The 23,188-nt window shown below is 43.6% G+C and overlaps 1 protein-coding gene across 1 annotated transcript in view; it reads right to left on the bottom strand.

Moving 5' to 3' along the window:
* The window catches only part of GCH1 (GTP cyclohydrolase 1), a 29,019-nt gene extending 8,831 nt beyond the window's left edge, over positions 1 to 20,188 (bottom strand). Inside the window, exons 1-3 of the mRNA XM_080917375.1 lie at positions 19,769 to 20,188; positions 4,763 to 4,872; positions 1,920 to 1,975 (exon numbers count right to left, since the gene is read on the bottom strand). Of these exons, the coding sequence (XP_080773501.1) occupies positions 1,920 to 1,975; positions 4,763 to 4,872; positions 19,769 to 20,084 (482 nt within the window). The 5' untranslated portion in view covers positions 20,085 to 20,188. The remainder of the gene's footprint in view (positions 1 to 1,919; positions 1,976 to 4,762; positions 4,873 to 19,768) is intronic.
* Positions 20,189 to 23,188: the final 3,000 nt, after the last annotated feature.

The raw sequence follows: 23,188 nt of genomic DNA, 5'->3' as shown, positions 1-23,188 counted from the left end.
CTGTGAACGTGGCAGCAAATTATTTTTCCGTTATTTATTTTTTAGTCAGGGTCTCTCTTCATGGCTCTGACTATGCTGTAACTCACTATGTGGATCAGGCTGGGCCTGAACTCAAGAGATCTGCATGCTTCCTTTCCCTGAGTGATGGGATTAACGGCTTCCACCATGCTCAGCTTGAAAATGATTTTTTTAAGACCAGAGCAAATACTATAAAAACTCCTGAAGAAAGCTACAATGTAGGCTGGAGAGATGGCTCAGAGGTTAAGAGCACTGACTGCTCTTCCAACGGTCTTGAGTTCAATTTTCAGCAACCACATGGTGGCTCACAACCATCTGTAACGGGACCTGATGCCCTCTTCTTGTGTGCAAGTGTATACGCAGGCAGAACTCTATACACAATAAATAATCTTAAAAAAAAAAAAAGAGGAAAAAAAAAAGAAAGCTAAACATGAAGATGGAGACAGATTCAGAACACACAAAAACGGTGCTCCGGAGAATCCTTTATCTGATCTCCAGACCAGGGAATAGACAACTCCAGCAGGAGTCACGTGAGGACAGAAGTCCCACATGGTCATTCATCCCTAAATATGCCCACTGCAGTTCAGTTCTATGAATACCACGGAGAGAAGACATGTAAATACAAGGAAGCAGGAACCCTCAGTTATCCTCGGTGCTTTCTGAAAAGTGACTGACACCAGACGGGAGCACCATGTATTTAAGGAATGTGGCCAAACCTCCAGTGGTTGTAACTGCTTTCTATGATATACCAGAACTCACCGTACTAGAGAGAAACCCTATGTGTAAGCAATAGGGAAACCCTTCATGGTTCTTTCAATCACATGAACTACAGGGCTCACAGTGGACAGAAATCCTATGATGTGCTGTGCCGGTAACTTTCCAATACTCATTTTGAGTATTGAGTGTGCAGTGGAGAGACAACTTATTGTACGGCAATGTGTAAAATCCTTCACTTTCTGTGTCCTTGTAATTATGGGTGTACTCACACTTATCTGGGTCAACCCATCCAGCTCTACTTGAAAACTGAAAGGATTCAGACTAGAAAGAGGCCCCAATCAAGCATATATGGAGGCTGCACAGCAAGCCCTTTCTAGCACCCATGAGAACAATGGAGAGAACTCACTACCATGAAGTATGTTCTCTAGTTGTTTCTGTTTAATGGATGGGAAAAACTTTTGGCAAAACACCTTCAGTAGTAAGATAAGGCATTGTGCTTATCTTACTCTGCTTGTGTGCATTCACTGGGAATCAGTGTGGGTTTTTGGAGGCATGTGCTACCTTCAGAAGACCAGGCCTTGCTGTGAGTATAAGCCAACTACAGACTTTGGGATCTGGTTTTGCCTACATGACTTACATCAACACAAAGTACTTCCTGCAATGCACTGGATACTATTCTCCACATATGCAAATATTCTTCTACTCCCTGCCCCTCCCATAGAAAGATAGTGCCGTTAGGCTGATGTGCGTGTTTTCTCTCCCATCCTTCACTGTTAGCTAACCTCCTATTAAGATTCAGGGCTGGACTGGGAGTAACCTTAGGCCTTTTCCAGTTGGAGAAACCTCTATAGAGAAAGTTGTGAGCTCATACTTCAAGCTTGTGGAGAGAGGTCAATGAGAGAGAAGAAGGCAGACACAATATTATTTATAACATTATAACTTCTAAGTTAGCTCCATACAGGTATAAATAGAAATCTCTATTATAATTTAGTTTTTGTGCATTGATGTTATGTCTGCATGCATCTGTGATGATGTCAGATCCTAGAGTTAGAGATGGTTGTGAGCTGACATATGTGCTAGGAATTAAACCCTGGTGCTCTGAAAGGAATCAGTGTTTTTTAGCCACTAACCCATCCCCTTCAGCCTGGAAGAAATAGGAACAATTCTAGAAACTTCATGCTTACCTGGCAAGTTTACTGAGACCGAGGACTTGCTTGTTAGGAAGATAACCAATATGGACCTTCAGGGAAGAGAGAGGTTTTCAAGTAAATAAAGACACAGAAAGCACTTTGTAACAACATAAAGATATAGGCCGACCATAGCATACATACAGGTAAGTTAATCACAGTAAAAATGGATCATTAAAACCTATGAAGCAATTCTATATATACTACATGAAGAAACTTAAGAACAGACTTGTTACTAAAATGACAATTTAAAATTAAACTTGTAATGTTCCTTGGTAAAATTCTTGATTCAAATCCAAAAGCCTGTCAAGAAAAACTATACTGAATAAGGAAAAAAGGAGCACACAACACACAGTATATAGTCAGGGAGACTCCTTTAAATGGCAGGACCTCTGAATGCTATTCCACGGAGCAGGCCTCCTCCCAGGCCCGATGCAGGGCCCAAGAAGGCCCACCCCAAAGCTGAAGGATCTCAGTGGCACAAAGCAACAAAGTCTGAGAAGTCCCACTGAGGATCCAGTACTGCTAGTGTGGCAGAAGCCCGAGGCCTCGAACCAGAACTTTTGCAAGTAAAAAGAGTACAGTGTGTGACACACCATGACACAGCAGTGCTTCCATGGCAAGACTGTTTTTTGTTTGGGGGTTCGTTTTCTTTTCTTTGGGGTGGGGAGAGGTTGGAAGGACAGTGGGTGGATATGCAGGGACAGGGAGATGAATGATACTGGGATGAACTATGTGAAATTTACAAAGAATCAAAAGTTCTTTAAAAGCGTTCAAAGATTAGATACTAAAGAGGGAAGTACCAAGTGCTATTGAAGTATAAAATATTGGTAACTCCCACATGACCCTTTGTAGATCCAAAGGTTAGAAGGAAGCAAGGAGAACATGGGCATATCTCTGATCCTGTAATCCCACTCCTAGACACAGCCCCAGCAGAAATAGATGCATATGTACACCAAGAGATTGGCTGGCCTTCAAGACAGTTTCTCTTTATAAGAATCTTGGCTGGCCTGGAAGTTGATATATAAACCAGGTGGATACCTGCCTCTGCCTCTGGGGTTAAAAGTGTATCACCATGCCTGGCTTGGGCCATACTGTTTTTAACAGCAAGAAAAGGGGAGAGAGAGAGAGAGAGAGAGAGAGAGAGAGAGAGAGAGAGAGAGAGGGAGGGAGGGAGGGAGGGAGGGAGGGAGGGAGGGAGGGAGGGAGGGAGGGAGGGAGGGAGGGAGGGAGGGAGGGAGGGAGAGAGAGGGAGAGAGAGAGAGAGAGACAGAGAGAGAGAGAGAGGGAGGGAGGGAGGGAGAGAGGGAGGGAGAGAGAGGGAGAGAGAGAGACAGAGAGAGAGAGAGACAGAGAGAGAGAGAGACAGAGACAAAGAGAGAGAGAGAGCAGAATTGTGGTTTGTACAATGAAATAGTGTTTAACAATGAAGATGAAACAAATCTTCATATGGTTGTGCCATTTCTATGTTTTACAACCATAAGAAGATAAATAAAATAGTTTTTTGTAGTGATTGTTTTTACTCAGTCCTCAGGAGCTTCATGGTTTAAGATTTTACCACCTCATCTGAGGCAGAAAGAGAGCACCCTCCAGAGCGCCCAGGCTTGGGAGATGAAACTGCAGATAAGGAGTCTTATTCTTGATGCCTTGTTTCCTGGGTTCTATTGTCCTTACAGTGGCGGTGGCACACTAGCCTTCTGTTGCTGACAAAACAGCTGAGAAAAACAAGTTCAAGGAGAAAAGACTTTTCAGCCTACAATTTGGAGGGTTCGGTCCGCGGGCAGCCTGCCTCTATTGCTTTAGGCCTGAGGTGGACTACAGAAGCCTGGTGGAGCTGCGGTGAGGCTGAGCTGCTCAGTTCATGGCAGTCTGGAAGAGCAGAGCCACTGAGGAAATAAGGGTGCTTCAAAGATAAATAAAATATTTTAACAAAAAGCAAAGCAAATATTAAATATTCATATTATTTCCTACACGTGTTTCCTGTTGGGACATTAATAAGAGAGAAAATTAAACTATTACGAGAGTAGGCACACCAGGACATCTCTATTGCATGTATTTTATCCATGCCCTCAAAGGTGCATTTCATGACAACTCTGACTTATGTAGCTTGGATTTTATTCTCTTACCTAATATAAAAAGGGATAGAATTCAATTAAGTTCACTAATACCATAACCTCTGGCTCCAGAAACTCTGCAGTCATCTCTGCAGGTCACAATGTCATGCTCTGTGTACATGGATCTTGGAGCAAACAGTTCATTCAGAATATGGGCCAAAGCTTTTCAGAGCAGTAGCATTCACCCTTAAAGGATGCAAGTTTATCCTCACTATCCCAACATACAAACAGGCTGCTAAAGATGAAAGGTCCGTGGAGGCCATGTTTGGGGGTTGTCTGTTCTAAAGACAAAGTCTCTCTATGTGCATAGGCTGGTTCCAAATTCTCCATGCTCCTGCCTCCACCTCATGATTGCTAGTGTTACAAGCATATGCCACCATGTGGCTGGTTTGCTTTAAGTTTCCTTCTTTACTTTTTAGTTCTTGTGTTTTGAGACAGGGTTTCTCTTTGTAGCCCTGGTTATCCTGGAACTCTCAACTCTCTGTAGCCCAGATTTGAGCTCAGATCTGCCTGCCTTTGCCTTCTAGGATTACAGGCATGTGCCGCTACCTCCCAGCTTGAATTTCCAATTATCAGGTTATCCAGAATTGATAGAGGCAAAAATTACCTATATGGACTGTAAATGCTGAAAATACTAAGAATCAGTTGACAGTTTGAAATATAATTTCCTAATTTAAGATATCCATTACACTTCCTTAAATTACGAGGAAACAAGGAGAACCTTACCCTTCCTACGAATGGGACAAGGTGATGTTCACACATGGAAAACATGTCAATGTCCTTCACAATCACCATCTCATCATGATCCTCATCAAATATAGCATCGTTCAGGACATCTGGAACAGGGAAAACAAATGGTGAAACACAAAAGGATGCTCAAAATTTTTAAGCCCTTACTAAAACATTAAAAAAATAAAAATGAAAACTAGTTCATTTTCCCTTCTAAGTGAGTTTTGTCTTTTCCTTAATTGATATAAAAACAGCCTCTAGACAATCTTTCCAGAGAAATGCAGACTTCCAAATGCATTTGTATCATGAGCTAGAAGGGAGGAGGGGAGAGGCCATGACAAAGTGAGGGCTGTGTGTGGAGGTAGAGACGGGGTTTGTTTTTCCCAACATTACATTTCCTAACAGATATGTACAAAGATCCACATGCCTGTAAATTTGGCAAAATTCTCCAAAATTGCCAGGGGAAATGTCAGCCTTCATAAAGAAATAAATCCCATATTCTGCATGTGTACACCTCTCTAGGGGTGGTAGTCATGTAAGCTGTGAACCTCACACATATGGTCAGGCAGATAAGAGACAGTTCAGACAAGATGCCTTATGTTTAAAGGCTGCACTTAGTTAACGGTCCCTTCCTCATCTGCAAAGGAGAAGGTTAACCAGAGGATGCCCAAGAGCACACTGAGGTCACTTAACACTCTGTGACAGCAAGAGCATCCTGCCCTGGCTGCAGAAAGATAAAGAGATATAAGCCACAGCCATCACTGTCAGTGTTGACAAACTGGTATATGCCCTAAAATCGTATGTGAGTGTCACATGTCATTGTCATGAGGATGTTTCCTCACTTTTATAAAACAAGCACATGCATAGGAAAACCCTCATCTCATGGCTTGGTAGACTGAGACAGCTAGTGTGTAACTTCAAGGATCTGGGGAATACCCAACCCACAGTACAATTAGATAAGTGTGGGGGATGGGGATGGCTTTGCAGCTGCCCACAGCAATTTTCCCCTGGAAAGGCAGGCTATGACTCAGAGATGTACAAATTCCCACCCCCACTGCCTGACCTTCAGGGGCTCAGGTACTGAGTCATGCGTAAACCTCTGTTTGCATCAGGCCATTGGAATCAACTTGAATTGAGTGGTAAGAGAGTCAGTAGTGTGGCCAGCAAGAATGGACATGTGCCAGGTTTAAACACATTTAGTCCAACAGGGATAAATGAAGCAGAGACAAGCTCTGTCATTCCCTAAGGAAATACCCCTTCCCTGGTGGAGTCCCCTATACAGAATGCTCTGCCCTAACCTTTGGTTGTATTTTTAAAAGTAGTTTAAGCACACAGTGCTTCAGAAGTACCCTACATTTCTCTAAGAGTTCGGTATCATACGGCCATGTACAGCTCACTAAAACCCTTGGTCATGTGAGAAATCTGACTGACAGTAAAAACAAAACAATGCTTCTAAACGAACGAAAGAGCGGGGCATGTCAGACGACCATTTTCTCTGGCAAAGGAAATCTTCAAACTTCCGCGCAACTACACAGCACGTTAGAGTCAGCCTCAAGCCAGGCTAGGCAGGAACCAGCTGACTGTTGAGCAAGGCACACAGTGGGTGAAAAGGCATTTCTACAGTAGAGAACATTGGTAGATCAGGGGTGACTCAGCCACTTCTAGGACCTAATGGCATTGGCTTTCACCCACGTAGTATTATCGAAAATTTATAACTATAGTCTAATCATCAGAAAAATTGGGGAACAGGCTACATTATGTGATCACCTTAATAGTTTTCAGTAGATAATGGCTCACTAAATCATCTAGGCTAGACTTGAACCAATCCTCCCAGCTCAGCTTTCCATGCAGCTGGGATAAGAATGCACCATCATGCATGGGTCATCTTCTGAAAAAACATTAAGGTCATAAAAAAATGAGAAAGCCATAAAACTGTCAGAGTAGAGGAGATTCGTGAGATGACAGCTAAGTGTAATCAAAGCTAAAGCCGGAATTTGAATAGAGCACATGTTGGTTGGAATCATTGCGCCAGTATTGGCTTAAGTGTTAGTAACCGTGCCATGGGCAGGGGAGGTGTTTGTAGCAGAAGCTGGTGAAATGGTCTATGAAAACCCTCTGTATCATCTTTGTAATTTTGTCCTAAGTCTAAAATTGCTTCAAAAAAAAAAAAAAAAAAAAAAAGGATGACACCCAAGAACTGAGAGTATTTATGCCTCAGTGAATTGCAGGTCTCTGTGTGGCATAAAGTCACAAGCAAACATGAAAGGCACAGCACACAGCAACATTCAGCCAGTGGTAGATCACATCTGCGGTGGTGTCTGAGAAGGCTGTCTCCTCAGCTCGGCTCTGTGCAGTCTGAAGAGACAGCCAGCTGACACACGGATGCCTGGGTGTGAAATCCTGGGAAAGGCCAGTCTGTCAGTGGGGGTGGGGAGCAGATGTGCAGTGGACTGCCAACTGACAGGGAGAAAATTTGGGGGTGGCCCTGTCATCTCCTTGTAGCTAACTGTGTGTTTGTATGTGTGTATAACCCACAATATCATTGTTGAGTTCGGAGATATTACCTTAATAAATTTAACTAGTTTTTCATTATAATACAATATGGAGCCTCAGCATAAACATTTATCCCTCAAAGGAAATGATGGAAGGCTAAATCACAAGCCTAATAAAATACTTGTAAAGGGTTTACAAATAAAAAAGGGAAATAGCTAGAAATTAAATGTGTTTAAAATATAATTTGTCGTATTTTTTAGAGATTTTTGTCTTTAAAAGTGAGACCACAGGACACTGAATCCCCAGAGCTTGGAGCTGAGTCCTCTGGAACAGCAGCAAATGCTCTTGACCACTGAGTCATCTTCCCAGACACGTAGTTGATATAAATGTTGATATACGTGAAGCCTGCTTGTTCTCTGAAGGCACCGTATTACACAGAACTGACCTATATCACATTTCATTAAAATGACCCCAGACTGTAGACTTGACCTCACCAAGTCGTTTTCTTCAGTAATAAAGTTTCCCAGCTATATTTACTTATGGTTTGCTCCCGCATATCTGGAAGCTGCCATCTGTGGATAATAAGAACTAAGCTTTATCACAGATTGTTTTAATTTCCTGCCTGCTATCAGCAGCAAGAAGGTAACCCTGGAAACCGGATTCGTAGCATTCTCCTTCCTACTGCCTGTTAGTCACAACCACAGAGGAAACCAGAGCAGCCTCCTGAAGTTGAGGTCTGTCCACACTACCACCGCCTTGTCAGTGTTGAGAAATGAAGGACTCCTCCTGAAAATACGGCAGGCACATGTGATGCTCTGGAAGCACCTTGTAAAGCAGCACACAGCAGACCCTTCCCACGGCTGTATTAAAACACAATTGCTGGGTCCTGTCCAGTCTCAGTCAGTCTGGGTCTAGAGAAGCTGATTTCTGAAAAGATCCCAGACACTGTGAACTGGCCCGACCTCACTGAGAGCTCCTGGTGGAGCTTCTCCTGTATGTTCCTGCTCAAATATATAAGTGCACGTTTAGAACAAACAGACCTGTTTTTCCAGAGAAAAGGGCAAAAGGGAAAAACATGGAACACTTCTATCTTGTTTTTACCATTAACTTTGGGCACAGAATGGCATTCAAGGCCAGGGTGCAACACTTGATTCATCCTCCGGCAGGCAAGCCAGATGAAAGATGGCTTTGGAGCCTTGAACAAACAACCATCTGAAGGATGTAGCAGGGGGTATATATCCTGCCTAAAGAGAAAGATAAGGGTAAGAAACAATAGAGCCCAGGCGGGCTGGGGCAATACAACCTAAGACATGGGGACTCTGCTCTTGCCCAGAATTAAATCAAAAGGTGCTATCAAAGATAAGTCTATCGACAGGTGTTGGTGGTGCACCTTTAATCCCAGCAGTTGGGAAACAAGCACATGAATCTTAGTTCAAGGCCAGCCTGGTTTCAAGGAGTGAGTTCCAAGACAGCCAGAGATACACAGAGAACCCCTGTTTTGTAAATCAAAAATCAAAAAGATACGTCTGTCCCATTTGAGAAAAAGAAGTGTGTCACAGGTCCAAGTTCCCCCAGTGTAACTAACCTCAGAGACACTTGGAAAGCCCACAGCATTGCAACATGGTGGGTGTTCTAAGGCATAGCTTATCGGGTCCATAGATTCTATGGACCGAAATGTGTCTGGCCGCTACTCTATCTAGGGTTAGGGTCAACAAGGAGCTTTTACTCACACATCCAGTGTTGCAGCTATGGCTCAAACACCAGCAAGTGGTATCTCCACCTGCTCAAATGGCTCTACAGAGCAAGAGGTTGCTGGCATTTTTATATGGTGACTCAAAGCTCCCGGTGTCTTACATTCTATACACTCAGAGTCCAGCGCTTTCCGTTGTTCCTTCCTTTCTGTTATTTAATTCCTATGCGCTCATACATGCTTTTGTTTTCATTTTGGTTTTGAAATAGAATCTCATGTAGCACAGGTCTCACCTCCCCGCGTATTAGGAATTACAAGAATGTGCCACCATGCCTGGTTATGACAGAATTGTGCTCTGCAAAATGAATCATTAAGCAAGTTTATTACTGCATGAATGCCGTAGAGCATGACTAAACAACTTACATATCACATGATATTAATAGTGAGTATATTTACATATTTATAATATAGTCTACTGTTTTTAAGGCCATGAATAACAAAACACAAGATTAAAACAGACAGATTAACAGAATGCTGAACAGAAGGCAGGGGCTCTGCTGCTGCACACCGTTCTGAGCTGTGACCCTAACCCACGGGCAGCACAGGAGTGTAACATGTGTTAGTGGGTTGTCCTGATCAACGGGTTTGGGGGGTTTGTTTGTTCTTGCCCTTGCTCCATTGCTGTCTGTCTTATGGAGTCACTGCGGTATATGCTAGTGATGCTGAAGTATTGGGAGGCACAGAACTGCATACACATCTCATTCCAGGGCACGTTTTCAGTGCTGCATAGGTCTTGCCATAATGACTGCTGACATTAGTCATGGGTTAGAACGAGCCTGTTTCCTTCTCACATTGACTGTTCCCTCACAATAGCTAGTGGGACATTAAATGGAACCTCAGTGCTTTTGTTTTGAAAGTTCTATGGTTCAAAACCCACAAGTGAGTTGTCAAGGCCCTTCCTGGCTGCCTGCCTGGCCCTCATTTACCCTCTCTCAGCGTCCAGTGCCTGAGTTTAGGCAGCCAGCAGTCTCCCCTCATCTTTATCATCCCCCGAGTTCATCAGGGATGCTCTGGAGAAGCTGTTCCAGCCTTAAGCTCCTATAATACTGAGGAATACATTTCCTTACTCGTTATCAAATCTGTTCCTTGAAACAGAACTGCTGCCAGGCAGTGGTGGCACATGCCTTTAGTCCTGGCACCGAGGAAGCAGAGGCAGGTGGATCTCTGTGGGAAAACCTTGCTAATTAAGGTTGACGTCCACCATGACCCAATAGCCTCTGGCTTGGCAGAATATGGGAGACTCCAAAGGCTCCATAGGCATATGTACCTGAGGGATCTCATGTAGCCTCATAGACTACATGTCTTCTGACAAAACCTGTTCAACCAGAACCTGGGAGTCCTGAAATGGTTCTCCATGCTGAGACATATCAGATACCCTAAGCCCTCAGCCAATGATTTCGGCCCATCCTGGATACTTCTACCCTCGGTTCCCTAAAACTTTAAGCCTTTGCTCACACTAAATAAAGCTGATCTGTCTACTGACTGCGGCCTTCAGAACCCCACCACCACCCACATTCGAAATATGTACTGCCACCGCTCTCTCATGGGCTGTGCCAGCAACAAACAGTCTACTAACGCAGGGAGACCCAAAGGCCTCTGGATTTTAGGCTATCCTAGTCTACATTGTGAAACTCAGAAGGAACGAGGGAGGGATGTCATGCGGTTATTCTACAGTAAAAAATTAACATTGAATAAATGAATACTTTAAAATTTTTACATTTTGCTAAAAATGCCTTTTCCCAGAGTATACAAAATGTTTGAGTTTTTTTATTTTTATTTTGTTTATAAGTCAAGTAATCCAAGACTAGCAGTGTTTGCCAGACCTGGGATTTGCTTGGGATGTTAAGAGTCAAAGTTTCTTTTCCTTTTTCTATTATACTTTGCAAATTTTTTCTAATATTTACATCTTGGTGTTTAGATACTTTTCTTTGGTGAAGCACACATTTCTATCCATGGTTCCTGATCAATGTTAACAGCTGAGCACCTTGGCACTGCTAACTGCTTCCTTCCTGGACACCTCTTCAGCTTGAAGAGCTTGCAGAATGCCTCATAGACTGAAGAGACTTGAGACTGGAGCTTATGAGTGGTTCTGAATCACCAACCTCCAACAACACACCAGTGACCTCGCCATCAGGGCTTGAGTGTGTGCTAGGTGCGGCCCCCAAGGCCTGGTTGCCCCAAAGACAAGAAGAGTTCACATGTAGACCTAAGTGATACTATGTGACCTTGCCCCTAAGTTATTTCTAATTGGTGAATAAAGATGCTTAGAGCTGATAGCTGTACAGAAGGTAGGTGGGTCTTGGTGTTCCCAGGCTTGGGGTAGAAGGAGGCCATGAGGAGAGAAAAAGAAGGTAGAGAAAGGAGAAAGACACCATGAGTTAGGAGTCATGAAAGCATGAGGGTTGGCCATGAAATTATATAAGTAATTACTTGGTGTTATCAGTAGGAAATAATAGCATAGAGGGTAGATCTCTGTCCAGCATTAGTGCTAACAAAGGCTTATTACAAATATAAAGGCCATTCCTACAATAGGAAGGCAGAGGTAGGAGGATTTCCAGGGACTTGCTAGTTATCCAGCCAATCAGCGATAGACACTGTCTAGGGTATCAGGTAGAGGAGCAACTGACAAGGTCAGTGTTAACCCTTGGCCCTCACACACATGCATACATATGCATATACACGCTTTTATGCATGCAGAGTGCAATTTCCTCTAGGCGTATGTAGCCTAGCCCATACTGTGCCATCTGTAATGAAATGTAAATAAATACTTCAGTATTAAATCATAATTAAAAACACATTATCTGTGGGGCTAGTCATACAGCTCGGTGGTGGGGCTCTTGACTAGTATGCCCACGGCCTCAGGTTCAATGTCTGATACCACACAACTGTAGAACTGTCATGAATTTATAGCTGCCTCTCAGTGCAACTGTGATGAGTCTGTCTTGTCTTTATCCTAATATTCTCTTGAGCAGCTCTTCTCTGCCATAAGCTATATAACCCGGGAAAAGTGATCTTTAAGTTTATAAATGTTTTTACTAGATAGAATGCATAACACATAACCTGTGTATTAGTCTGTTTGCTATTAGCAAGGCTTCCTGTCAATTGTGGGCTATCAACCTTCAGAAGACTTGAAAGTTATACTTGAACTTTCTAGAGGTTGGTGTCCCGACACTAGCATTGCTCAGTGATCAACTGTGGAGAGCTACTGAGCATTTCTATCCTTGTAGGATGATGTCATTATGCAGCAAGGCAGGTCCAGCCTATCATTGGATAAGAAAGAAAGGCAGGCACGGAAAAGTCTAAGAAGGAGAAAGGAGAGGAAGGGAAAATCAAGATGGAAGACAAAGATGACCCATCTCCATCCACACAGCTCTGAGTAGATATAGGTTATTTATACTTTCTAAGGGATAGATTTCTATAGGTCAATTTATCTAGGTGGACGGTTTATATCTTTGTCAACTGGTTGTAAGCTTATTATGTGGAGGGACTGTGGGTTGAGAATTTAACATATAAATCTGTTTGATAAATTATTAATTGTTGAGTCATGATTTTACTGGGCTGTGGGGAACATGAGCAATGTTCCTGGCTGGCAGGAAGACAGCTGGGAGGGGGCAGCCCTCAGACCACCTGGGTCTAAGAAAACTTGGAAACAGCACAGAACCACTGGGATAAAGATACCCTGCAGTGCCATGTGGCCCTAATGGTGCCGGCACTAGTGCAGGATAAAGTTATAACTGCAACATATCCTCACCCATATCCCTTACTCAACTGTAAGACAATGGATATTAGTCATTTCCATACAGTACTTAACCTTGAACATATACATAATGCTTCCTTATAGTTTCAACTATATATATATATATATATATACAGTCAAATTTCTGTATGTTTCTCAACCCAACAAAAAACAACGTACGACCTGTGTGTTTTTCTCATGGAGAGTGAGGTCATATTTTCTGTTTTTGGAGCCCTTTGAATTTACTTTACTAAGAACCTTCTCTTCAGAGGCTTTGGCAATTTCCAGTTGTGTGACTTATGTTTCTCCCAACACTTCCCAGCATTTCATCTTACATTATCATCAGCCCACTGCCCAGGATGAGTGAATGTCTCTTCCCAGCTTATCAATTGACTTCATTTGTGATGGAATTCAATATATGAAAAATAATTTGTTAGTCATATTTTATTATTTCTAGATTATTAAGCTAGAAATCAGCTTTTTTATGTTTTAAAGCTTCGTGTACTTTCCAGAGTAATACAGAGTTATAAAGGGACACAAGAGTCCTGCTTATAATTCCAACTAATAAATTTAAAATAAAAGGACCAAAGATCAAATACCATATCTAGGCAGTCACTAGCAGATCCTAAATCAGTAGGTTACAGGCTGGCTGGAAACTCTAACTGACAAGATTGGTGAGACACTTAAGGCTGACTGAGCTTAATGCCTGAAAAGGAAGATATTTAGCTTCCCCACAGTCACACGCTTCCTGTCCTCCCCACACAAAGCTGTAATGTGGGGGCTCTGCACCGCTGATGGGCTGTTTCCTCAGCAAAAAGGCAATGTGAGAGAGCTAGAAGATGGTTCCACAGTTAAGACCACTGACTGCTCTTCAGAGGTCCTGAGTTCAATTTCCAGCAAACAAATGGTGCCTCACAACCATCTGTAATGGGATTCGATGCCCTCTTCTGGTGTGTCTGAAGACAGCAGTGTACTCATAAAGATCATTAAAGAGAGTTCCCTAATATAATGTGAGAATTTTGTTAAAATCAAGATCAGTTAATACAAAGAAGCCTGTAAGAAACGAGTACATGCAAGCATTGAATAATAAGGGGATGTGGTCAACTTCACATGAGCATACATTTCTGTTTTTAAATCCTTATATTTTAGAGATCAGTAGAATGTTTAGCAATGAAATGGCAGAGACTTTCTGTAAGATGATTCAGTGAAGAAAGGTTGTGAGGCAGGGAGCAACAAAGCAGGATAGACCTACTATGCTAACCGTCACTGAGGCTGCATTATGGGGACACGGCTTGTTGTCATGCACACCAGAACTATTCTGTAACTCTGGGCTGGAGAGTTGACTCAAGAGTCCCAGCTGGGTTTGGTTCACAGCACAGTGCTCACAACCACCTGTAACACCGGTTCCGTGAATCCAGCACCCTCTTCTGGTTTCCATGAGCAAAATACACATACATACACACACAGAGAGGGAGAGAAGAGGAGAGACATACAAGCACACAAAATACAGAAAATAAAATAAAATAAAAATAAGTAAATCTTCTAAAGATAATCTTTAAATACACAATCCTAACAAGACAAAGCACCAAATGGTCTGTCCTGAAAATAAGCTAAGCATCCATCAGGGTCATCAGTTATATGAGGCAGGTTGCTAAGGATTCAAACAGAATGCCTACAGTCCCCAGTGTTCTCCCGTAAACAAAATTCTAATAAATCCTTGGCCTTAATTAATTATAACAAAATTATCAGGTAACTCCTGAGAGTATCTGCCAGACTTGGTGGAGGACCTACGCTGTAAGAAACATCTCCCTTCGCATAACATGGAATTAGGATCTGTGCAATCCAGATTCCTAATTGCAGTAATTAGGCATCAGCCCTCTCCTGGACAATTTTGGTACTGCAGTCTTACTCACTGAAATAGTCAAATGGCCAAAGGATGCTGCAAATGCAAAGGAGGAGAGATGCCAGGATGTGGAGGAGTTTCTAGTGCCGGACAAAGCAAACAGCAGAAAAAACACAAAGTTTGGCCAGACTAGGTAACCAGCAAGCCCCAGGGGTCCTGTCTCTACCTCCTCAGGGCTAAGATAACACAAGTATGCCACCTTGCCTTGCTTTCTTATGTGGCTGCTGTGATTCAAACTCTGGTCTTAACAGTTATTCAGTAAGTACATCATCAACTGAACTAACTCCAAAAGCACTATAATATGTATTTTTTAAATAAAGGCATAAATTTATTAGTCATCCACGAGATTGGATGGAATAGGAAAGAATTTTACTGTGAGTCAGGAAAGGTCAAGAGCATGTACTATTCTTCTAGGACCCAAGTTCAGACCCTAGCACCATAACTGCTATTATTTCACAGCCTCAAGGAATGTGATGCTCTCTCCTGGCCTTGTGCATGTGCTCTCCCTCCCTCCCTTCCATATAATTAAAAAGTGAAACAAAGATTATTTCTTATCTACCTTGACACTTTGGCTTTGTCTTAGGGTTTTGTTGCTGTGAAAAGTCACCATGACCACAGCAACTCCTATTTATAAAGAACATTTCATTGGGGCTGGCTGTTTCCATTATTGTCATTCTAGGAAGCATAGCACTAAGTACTGGAAGCGCCAAATGTTCTACATCTTGATCTGTGGGCAGGAGACTGTACCACATGGGGCATAGCTTGAGCATAGGAGACCTCAATGTCTGCCCCATAGTGATAAATTTCCTCCAATAAGGCCATGCCTCTTAGTAGCACCATTTCCTATGAGTTAAGCATTCAAACACAAGTCTATGAGAGCTATACCTATTCCAACCACCACATTCTATTCCCTGGTCTCCATAGGCTCACATAATGCAAAATGTATTTAGTTCAATTCTAAAAGTCCTCATGTTTTCAGTTTCAAAAATTTTTTTAAACCAAAGTTCCAAGTCTTTTCTGAGATTCATGAAATCTAGTAACGAATCCCCTTTAAAATAAAATAAAGCATTATCACATATTTCCAGGAGTCAGAAGTATGTTACAGTCAACAAAGAAATTAGAAATCTAAGCTTTCTGACATCAGACATGGAGATGTAGTTTTGAGTTTGTCCAACTGGTTTTGGTCTTACTCTAATCCAGTGTTTCCTTGCTGTGCTCCTTCCCATAGGAATGGTAATTATATCCTGGACCCCACACAGCTAAACATCCATCTTTTAAAGAGGAATTGAACAGTTTAGGTCAGGGCATGGTAGTAAGCAACTTTCATCACAGGAGCATGCAGATCTGAGTTCAAGGTCAGCCTGGTGTGCAGAACAGGCTCCAGGATGGCCAAACTTAAACAGTAGAAGAGACCACTGAATACAGAAAGATGCTAGCCAGTTCCAGCCCCAGAATGCAGCAGGACTTCAGTCACCCTTTTGGCTTTAGAATCAATGATAAGAGTTATGGAATTGCCCTCCACAACTAAGGAAAGCCACTGAAGCCAGGTGTGTGGAAGGGGTGTCCCTGCAAAGAAGCCAAGATAAGGCCACTGTGTGAAGCTCTGGAGTTTACCTAGATTGCCTGGAGACCCCAAGGTTAGAGATTCCAAAGTTCTAGGATATGTGTTGAGGAAAGCTGCTAGCCCACAAGCTACAGTAGTGACAACCAGAGACACTTGGCATGCAGGCAGCCCTGCCACAGATGATCAGAGGCGCTCCCATGGAAAGGCAGGCACTGGACGGAGAAAGATGTGACAGGGGAGGTAAAGAAATGAAAAAGTCCCCAGGGCCAAGAAATGAAGAGAAAAGCTGGAAGAGAAAGGAAAACATGGAGAGTATTAAATAATTAAATAGCTTCTGCCATAAGTCAACAAGGAATTAATAAAGCACACAAACAATGTAAATCCTTATGTTTGTCTACAAGCTTTAAAAAAAAAATCAAGACTCTCAAGGGCTGGCACAGCTCTTACATATAGGACCTGGTCTCTCATATTGGTTCACATGTCTATTACTCCAGTCCCAAGGGGTCTCATGTCTTCCTCTAACCTCTGAGGGTCCCTGTATACATGTGGCATGCACACATTCATAACACTCACACATGTAAACGCTCACATGTAATTAAAAATTTTTTTTGAAGTTATTAGAAAATTGTTATTATTTTTTTGGAAAAATTAGTTTTGGTTATTTGTCAACAACTCAGAATGGATAGGGGAGAGACTCATATGCCCTATGCCTTAGGCTCTATCTCGGTTGGTGGCTTCTGGGGGAAGAGTCAGTTTCTTTAAGAGTGTGATTCCCAACAGGTCAAACAGTCCTGTGGATGGCCACATCACCATGAGGATATAGATGCCATAGGTTTCATAAATTTAAATTTATAAGTATAAATTTAAAAAATAAATATAAAATTTAAAAGGCAGAAAGTTGGGAAGGGGAGGGCAGGAAGAGAGAGTGGGGGTCAGAAGGATATGAGCAGATAGAAAGGGTGAGGGGTGAATCTGATCTAAATATCTGCACACATGAAATTCTTTTTTGAGACAGGGTTTCTCTGTGTAGTCCTGGCTGTCCTTGGAATTCACTCCCTAGACCAGGCTGGCCTTGAACTCAGAGACCCAAAAGCCTCCATGGGATTAAGGGTGTGTGCTGCTATTACCATTCAGGTATGAATGTAATTCTTGAAAAACTAATAAAAACATTATATTTAAAACTAAGCATTTGAAGCTGGAAAGATGGCTCAGTGGTTAAGAGCACTAGGTCCAGAGGACACAGGTTCAATTCCCAGCACACATGTGGCAGCTCACAACTGTTAACTCCAATTCTGGGAGATCCAGTCCTTCGTACAGACACATAAGCAAATACCAATGCATATGAAATAAAAAATACAAATTATAGAAAATTAAACTATTAAACATCTGTCTTTACTATGCTTTATTACACATGACAAGTTGATCTTTCCCTGTCCACATGCTTGGTAGAAAGGTATACTGTTTGTCTTGCTATATTACAACATAAGTAAATACCTACAGACCAACTACCACCAGGTATAAACTCCACTGTGAGGATAAAATAATGCCTAATGGCAAAGTTCAGAGTCAGTCCACACCATTCAGTTGCAGTGGGTATGGCAACTCACACCTTTAATCCCTGCATTCCAGAGGCAAAGGCAGGCAGTTCTAGTTTTAGACTAGTCGGGTCCACCTACCTATCTGGCTCCATGCCAGCCAATGCTATGCTTTAAAAAAAAATCAAATGTTCAAATAATCAATGATTTTTATTGTGGTAAAATATAAGACTCTTCATTTTAGCCATTTATAAAGCACACAGTTCAGTAGAAATCATAATCATAATGCTGTGTAACTGTCACCTGGTAACTGCCACCTGTCTATTTTCAGAACATTTCTATCACTGGAAAAGGAAGCCCCACACCCACTAAGCTGCCACTCACTAGCTGTTTTCTCAGCTGACAGATGTTCTGCGGCTAGGTCAATGGACCTTTTATGAATAAAGTGGAATGGGGGTACTTTGGAGCTCTTAGGCTTCTTTAGCTGAATCTCAGCCCCTGAGTAGGTTTCTCTCTCTCTCTCTCTCCCTCCCTCTCTCTACCTCCCTCTCTCTACCTCTCTCTCTCTCTCTCTCTCTCTCTCTCTCTCTCTCTCTCTCTCTCACTCACTCTCTCTCTCTCTCTCTCTCTCTCTCTCTCTCTCTCTCTCTCTCTCTCTCTCTCTCTCTCTCTCTCAGGAGGGGCTTAGTTGAAGAATACCATTGAGGACCACCTTTTATGTCTACAAGAGGCAGAGTGAACAAGGCTCTGTCAAAATGCTCCTCCTGGTTACATCCTAGACAGTCAAAAACACTAACACTCCCAAATACTGAACTCAGAAAAATCTCAGTGATTGTTCTCCAGTTTTTGCATTTTCAGACTCTGCTTTTGAGATCCAAACTTTCACAATCAAATGTAAAGCAGTGAACTAGATCTGAGTCCACTTCCTTGAATTATTAGGAAGTAGTTGTTTCCTTTGGGGCTCCACCCTTCTCAGGCTCTCAAGGCCTTCAGGAAAATGACAGGAATAGACAGGATTACCACCTTTCAAAGCAGCACCGTTTTGTTGGGGTTTTTCCCCTCTTCGGTGAGTAATGACGGAGGCAAAGAAACATGTCACAGAGATGCCCAGATGTAAACTGGAATAAGGCCCTTGACCTCAGTCAATCAAAGGAACCAGAGCTTCTCGTATTAAAATAAAGGCCAACACTGCTTTACCAAATAGGGAGCAAGGCCCTCGTCATTTTCCACTTCCTCTTCACCCTGCCTCTGTGCTCACAGCAACTGCCTCATCACTGGCTGGGAAAGACTTGCAGCCAGCAGGCGCAGACTGCCCATTTTAGAGAGAAGGGGGCACGGAATCCAGTGTCCAGTGAACCTCAACCCTCAGAGTAACAGCAGGTGGTCTCTTTATTATTTATTTATTTATTTATTTATTTATTTATTTATTTAGAGGGGGCAAGCATTAAAAGCTTTTAGTAACAATTCTAGCTCAAGAAAGTCCACACCTCAGACTGTAAGTCCGAATCCAGAATCATGTCATATTTTGGTAAAATCCTAAGCTGGAGTAAAATTGAATTAGTCATTAGTCGGATGCAAATTCCAACTCTCTGAAGAAATCCCCCACCCCATTACAAGTACCTAACTTTAGGCTCACTGGGTTCGGAAGCCCGACTTTACCCAAAAGCGTGGATCTCAGACTCGTTCCTTTAACAAGTGTCCACGGGATCCTTACATGGGGAAAGGAGTTGTTTCACATGCCTCACAGCACTCTGGATGCTGGGGTGAGAGGGTCCCACATTCCTTCCCGCTCAGTGTCAGTGGCTATGCACTCGCTGGCCACCGTCCCCAGAGCCCTGAGTGCCAGTCACACAACCCAGGAAGGGCCCTCGCCTCGGCCAGGTCGAGCACCACAGCTGGAGCTGGGACGTGATAGCTTGACTCTGTGCGCCAAAAGTGAAGCAACTCGGGAAAGTTCCCGGAGCTGCTCCCGCTTCCCGAAGCTGCCTCCCGCTCCGCATACACCCCAGCGCTCCTACAGACCTGAGATGGTCTCCTGGTATCCCTTAGTGAAGAACTGCATGGCGGTGGCCGCCCTCCAGGGCGTCTTGAGCAGCCCCTGACGCTGGGGGTCCTCGCCCAGCGAGCGCAGAATGGACGAGTAAGCGGCCGCCAGGCTGGGTAGGTTCAGCTCGTTGTCCTCCTCGCTGCGGGGCCGCCCAGCCTTCCAGGCGTCGGCCGACTGTGCGCCCTTGGCCTCGGGCGGCCGGGACTTCTCGGCAGGCCGGCTGGCCCCGGGCCGCGGCAACTCCCGCTCGGGGAACCCATTGGTGCACCTGACTCCCCGCGACTTCTCCATAGACCCGCGGGACTGCTCCCGAGACACCCTGAGGTGCTAACAAGCGCTGTGGCACAGCTTAGCCGGCGGCCGTGACCTGGGGCTGTCACCCGGACAGGGGTTCACTGCAGACAACCACTCCCGGAGTCTAGGGCAGCCGCCAGCTAGGGAGCCCCGCCGCGCCTCTCTTTTTATGGCGGGGCGACTCGGCCGGCACCGCGAGGTGTTCTCATTGGCCGGAGCCCCTTGCGTCATGGCGCTCGCCCCGCCCCTCCACCCCGCCCTCCTAGATGGCCCTTAAACCCCGCTGTTGCACAAGACAAGCTTCAGGTTGGACCCCTCGGTTTAGGAAGGGAAGAACTGAGAAGAAAAGAGACAAGAATCCAGGGAACTAGAACCTCCGAGATAGAGACACCCGTTCCCCTTCACTTTCCACAGGGAGAGAGGCGTGTTCGAAAAAATGCTATGGTCTGGTTGCCCTGAGAAAGATGAGCTAACAGGTGACCTTGCTGGGGCAGGCAGGGTGGAGCAGATAAACTCCATTAAAAAAATTTTAAAAATATTTTTTAAAATATTTTTTTCGAGATTACAACTAGCTTAATTTCTGTTTTCCTTTTCCTCCCCACACCTTGCTCTCTTTCAAATTCACAGTCTCTGTTTTTAATAGTTGTTATGTATGTGTGTGCGTTTCTAAATATGTAAATATAACCTGCTCAGTCTATGTAGTCACGTGTGTGTATGTTTTCAGGGCTAACCTGGCATTGGTGTCTTCTTTCCTGGGGAAGACTGCCCCAGTCCAGGCATTCCTTGGTCACTTTGTCTAGGGTTGAGGCCTCAAGAGTAGTTGTCCCATTCACCCTCACTTCTCCCCCCCAATACTCACACCTCTAGTGCAGTCATTCTTCTGTTGTGTTTTTACTTTTTGAGACAAAGTCTCACAGTACAGCTCTGTCTTGTTGACCAATTCCCTATGTTGACCACCAGGAAGGCCTTTGATTCAAGTGATCTGCCTGCCTCATACTTCCAAACTATGGGATTAAAAGCATGTGCCCTGCCCCTCTCATACTTTTAAGAGTAGAGAAGTTGTGACTTGAAATTTGTTCAATTGTTTAAAATGTATACAACACACCTGCCACTCTAGAAAACCCCTCTGGCCCATCAGTGCATGAGTTTCAGTAAATGGGAGTCTTCTGTGCCTAAGAAGGCAATATTTGTAAGCTGCCAGATCTCTGCTCTGCTGTTTTAACCTGCCCTGACCTTATCTTTCACAATGTCTAGGGGAAGCTTGTTTTCTTTCATTACCTTGAATTTGGTGATCAGCAAGAGGACTAGGGCAGCCAACTAAACCCTCTTAGCCAGACAGCAGACAGCATATCAAGAACTTGTCCTTGGAAAACAAACCACTGACAAGAGGGGCTTTGGGTTTAACTCAGCCGTTAAAAGCATTCAATGCTCCCCCCAGGACTTGAGTCCAGCTCCTACCACCTTTAGCGGGCAGCTCACAACCAAGATACACACTCCCTGTGGCTTCTATGGGCACTTGCAGTCACATACACAAACCCCCACCACACAGACACAGGTAATTTAAAAAAGATAATAAATACTTGATCTGGGTGGTGATGGCACACACCTTTAATCCCAGCACTGGGAGTCAGAGGCACATGGATCTCAGTGAGTTCAAGGCCAGCCTTCTCTCCAGAGTTCCAGGACCAGGACCAGGATTAGTCATGAGTCCTTGGGCCACAAACCTTCAGACATGAGTAGGCAGTCACCAGTCAGCATTCACCCATCTCTTGAATAATCTGCTCCCCAACTCAACTTCACTAAAGATGTTTTTTCTTCCCTTCTTTCTTTTGTTGTTGCTGTGTGTTTGTTTGTTGGTTCAGGGTTTCTCTGTGTAGCCCTAGCGTTCACTCTATAGATCTGATAGTCCTGGAACTCAGAGTTCTGCCTGCCCCTGCCTCCCAACTACTGGGATTAAAGGGTCATGCCACCACCCAGCCTAAAACTGTTTCTTTAGCTCAGATAATCCCTTCTTCATGCCAGCAGCCAGTCTATCATGGAGAGCTTCAGTGGCCTGGATAGCTTTTCTCACTGATCAGCTTCCTACCTGCAGTAAACCTCCTGCTGGCTAACATCTGTGGTAGCCAGAACTTTGACCCTGGAAAAATTGATTAGCAAGTGCAAAAAAGTGTTTTCATTTAAAACCCATTTGTGTTTTGTGAGGAAATAGGAGGTTGGTACAGTTTTAAGTATAAAGATTCATCCCCTAGGAGTTGGTACAAACTGAAATAGATGTTATTGATCAACTAGGCTTTTTTTTAGATGATTTTTTTAAAGATTTGTTTATTTTATTTATATGTATACACTGTCGCTGTCTTCAGACCGGCCAAAAGAAGGCATCAGATCCCATTACAGATGGTTGTGAGCCACCATGTGGTTGCTGGGAATTGAACTCAGGACCTCTGGAAGAGCAGTCAGTGCTCTAAACACTGAGCCATCTCTCCAGCGCAGCACCCCCCCCCCCATGAGAGGGGTTTCTGGCTGTCCTGGAACTCTATAAACCAGACTGGCCTTGAACTCAGATCCACCTACCTCTACCTCCTTGAACTTATAAAGGCTTGATGACTAAAAAGGGTTCTTAAGCAGTAACACATGCTTTGACTTACTTTCTTTGAGCTTGGAGGAATGGGACCTGTTTTTCACAGGGGAGGGATTATATCATAATTCCAAAGGTAGATTTTATCAAGCAATCAAATTAGTGTCCTCTTTGTTTCAGGGAGTATTGTATGCGGATTCTCTAACCTCATAGTAAGTGTTAGTAAGCTGGAGATCAATCAGATCAAGCAAAAGATAAGCCCCTGGAATTGTTTTGTACTGATAAAGTCTCTTATTGTAAGTTGTAAGTCATATTTATTGGACATCTGTCTATTCCAAATAAACATTCAGGAAGAAAACATGAACATTGCTTAATCTCAGAGTCATCGTCTGTCTAAAATAGGACAAATGGGGCTGGAATGCAGCTCACTTGGTAGAGTGCCTTCCTAGCACATAAGAATCCCAGGCTCCTATGTCCAGAACTGCACAGACCAGACTTGATGACACAAGCCTATCACCCCAACACT

Source organism: Micromys minutus, assembly GCF_963924665.1.
Source record: "Micromys minutus genome assembly, chromosome: 5".
NCBI classification, from domain to species: domain Eukaryota; kingdom Metazoa; phylum Chordata; class Mammalia; order Rodentia; family Muridae; genus Micromys; species Micromys minutus.
Note: the sequence above shows the minus strand (reverse complement) of the source record. Positions and strands in the feature narration are given on the sequence as shown.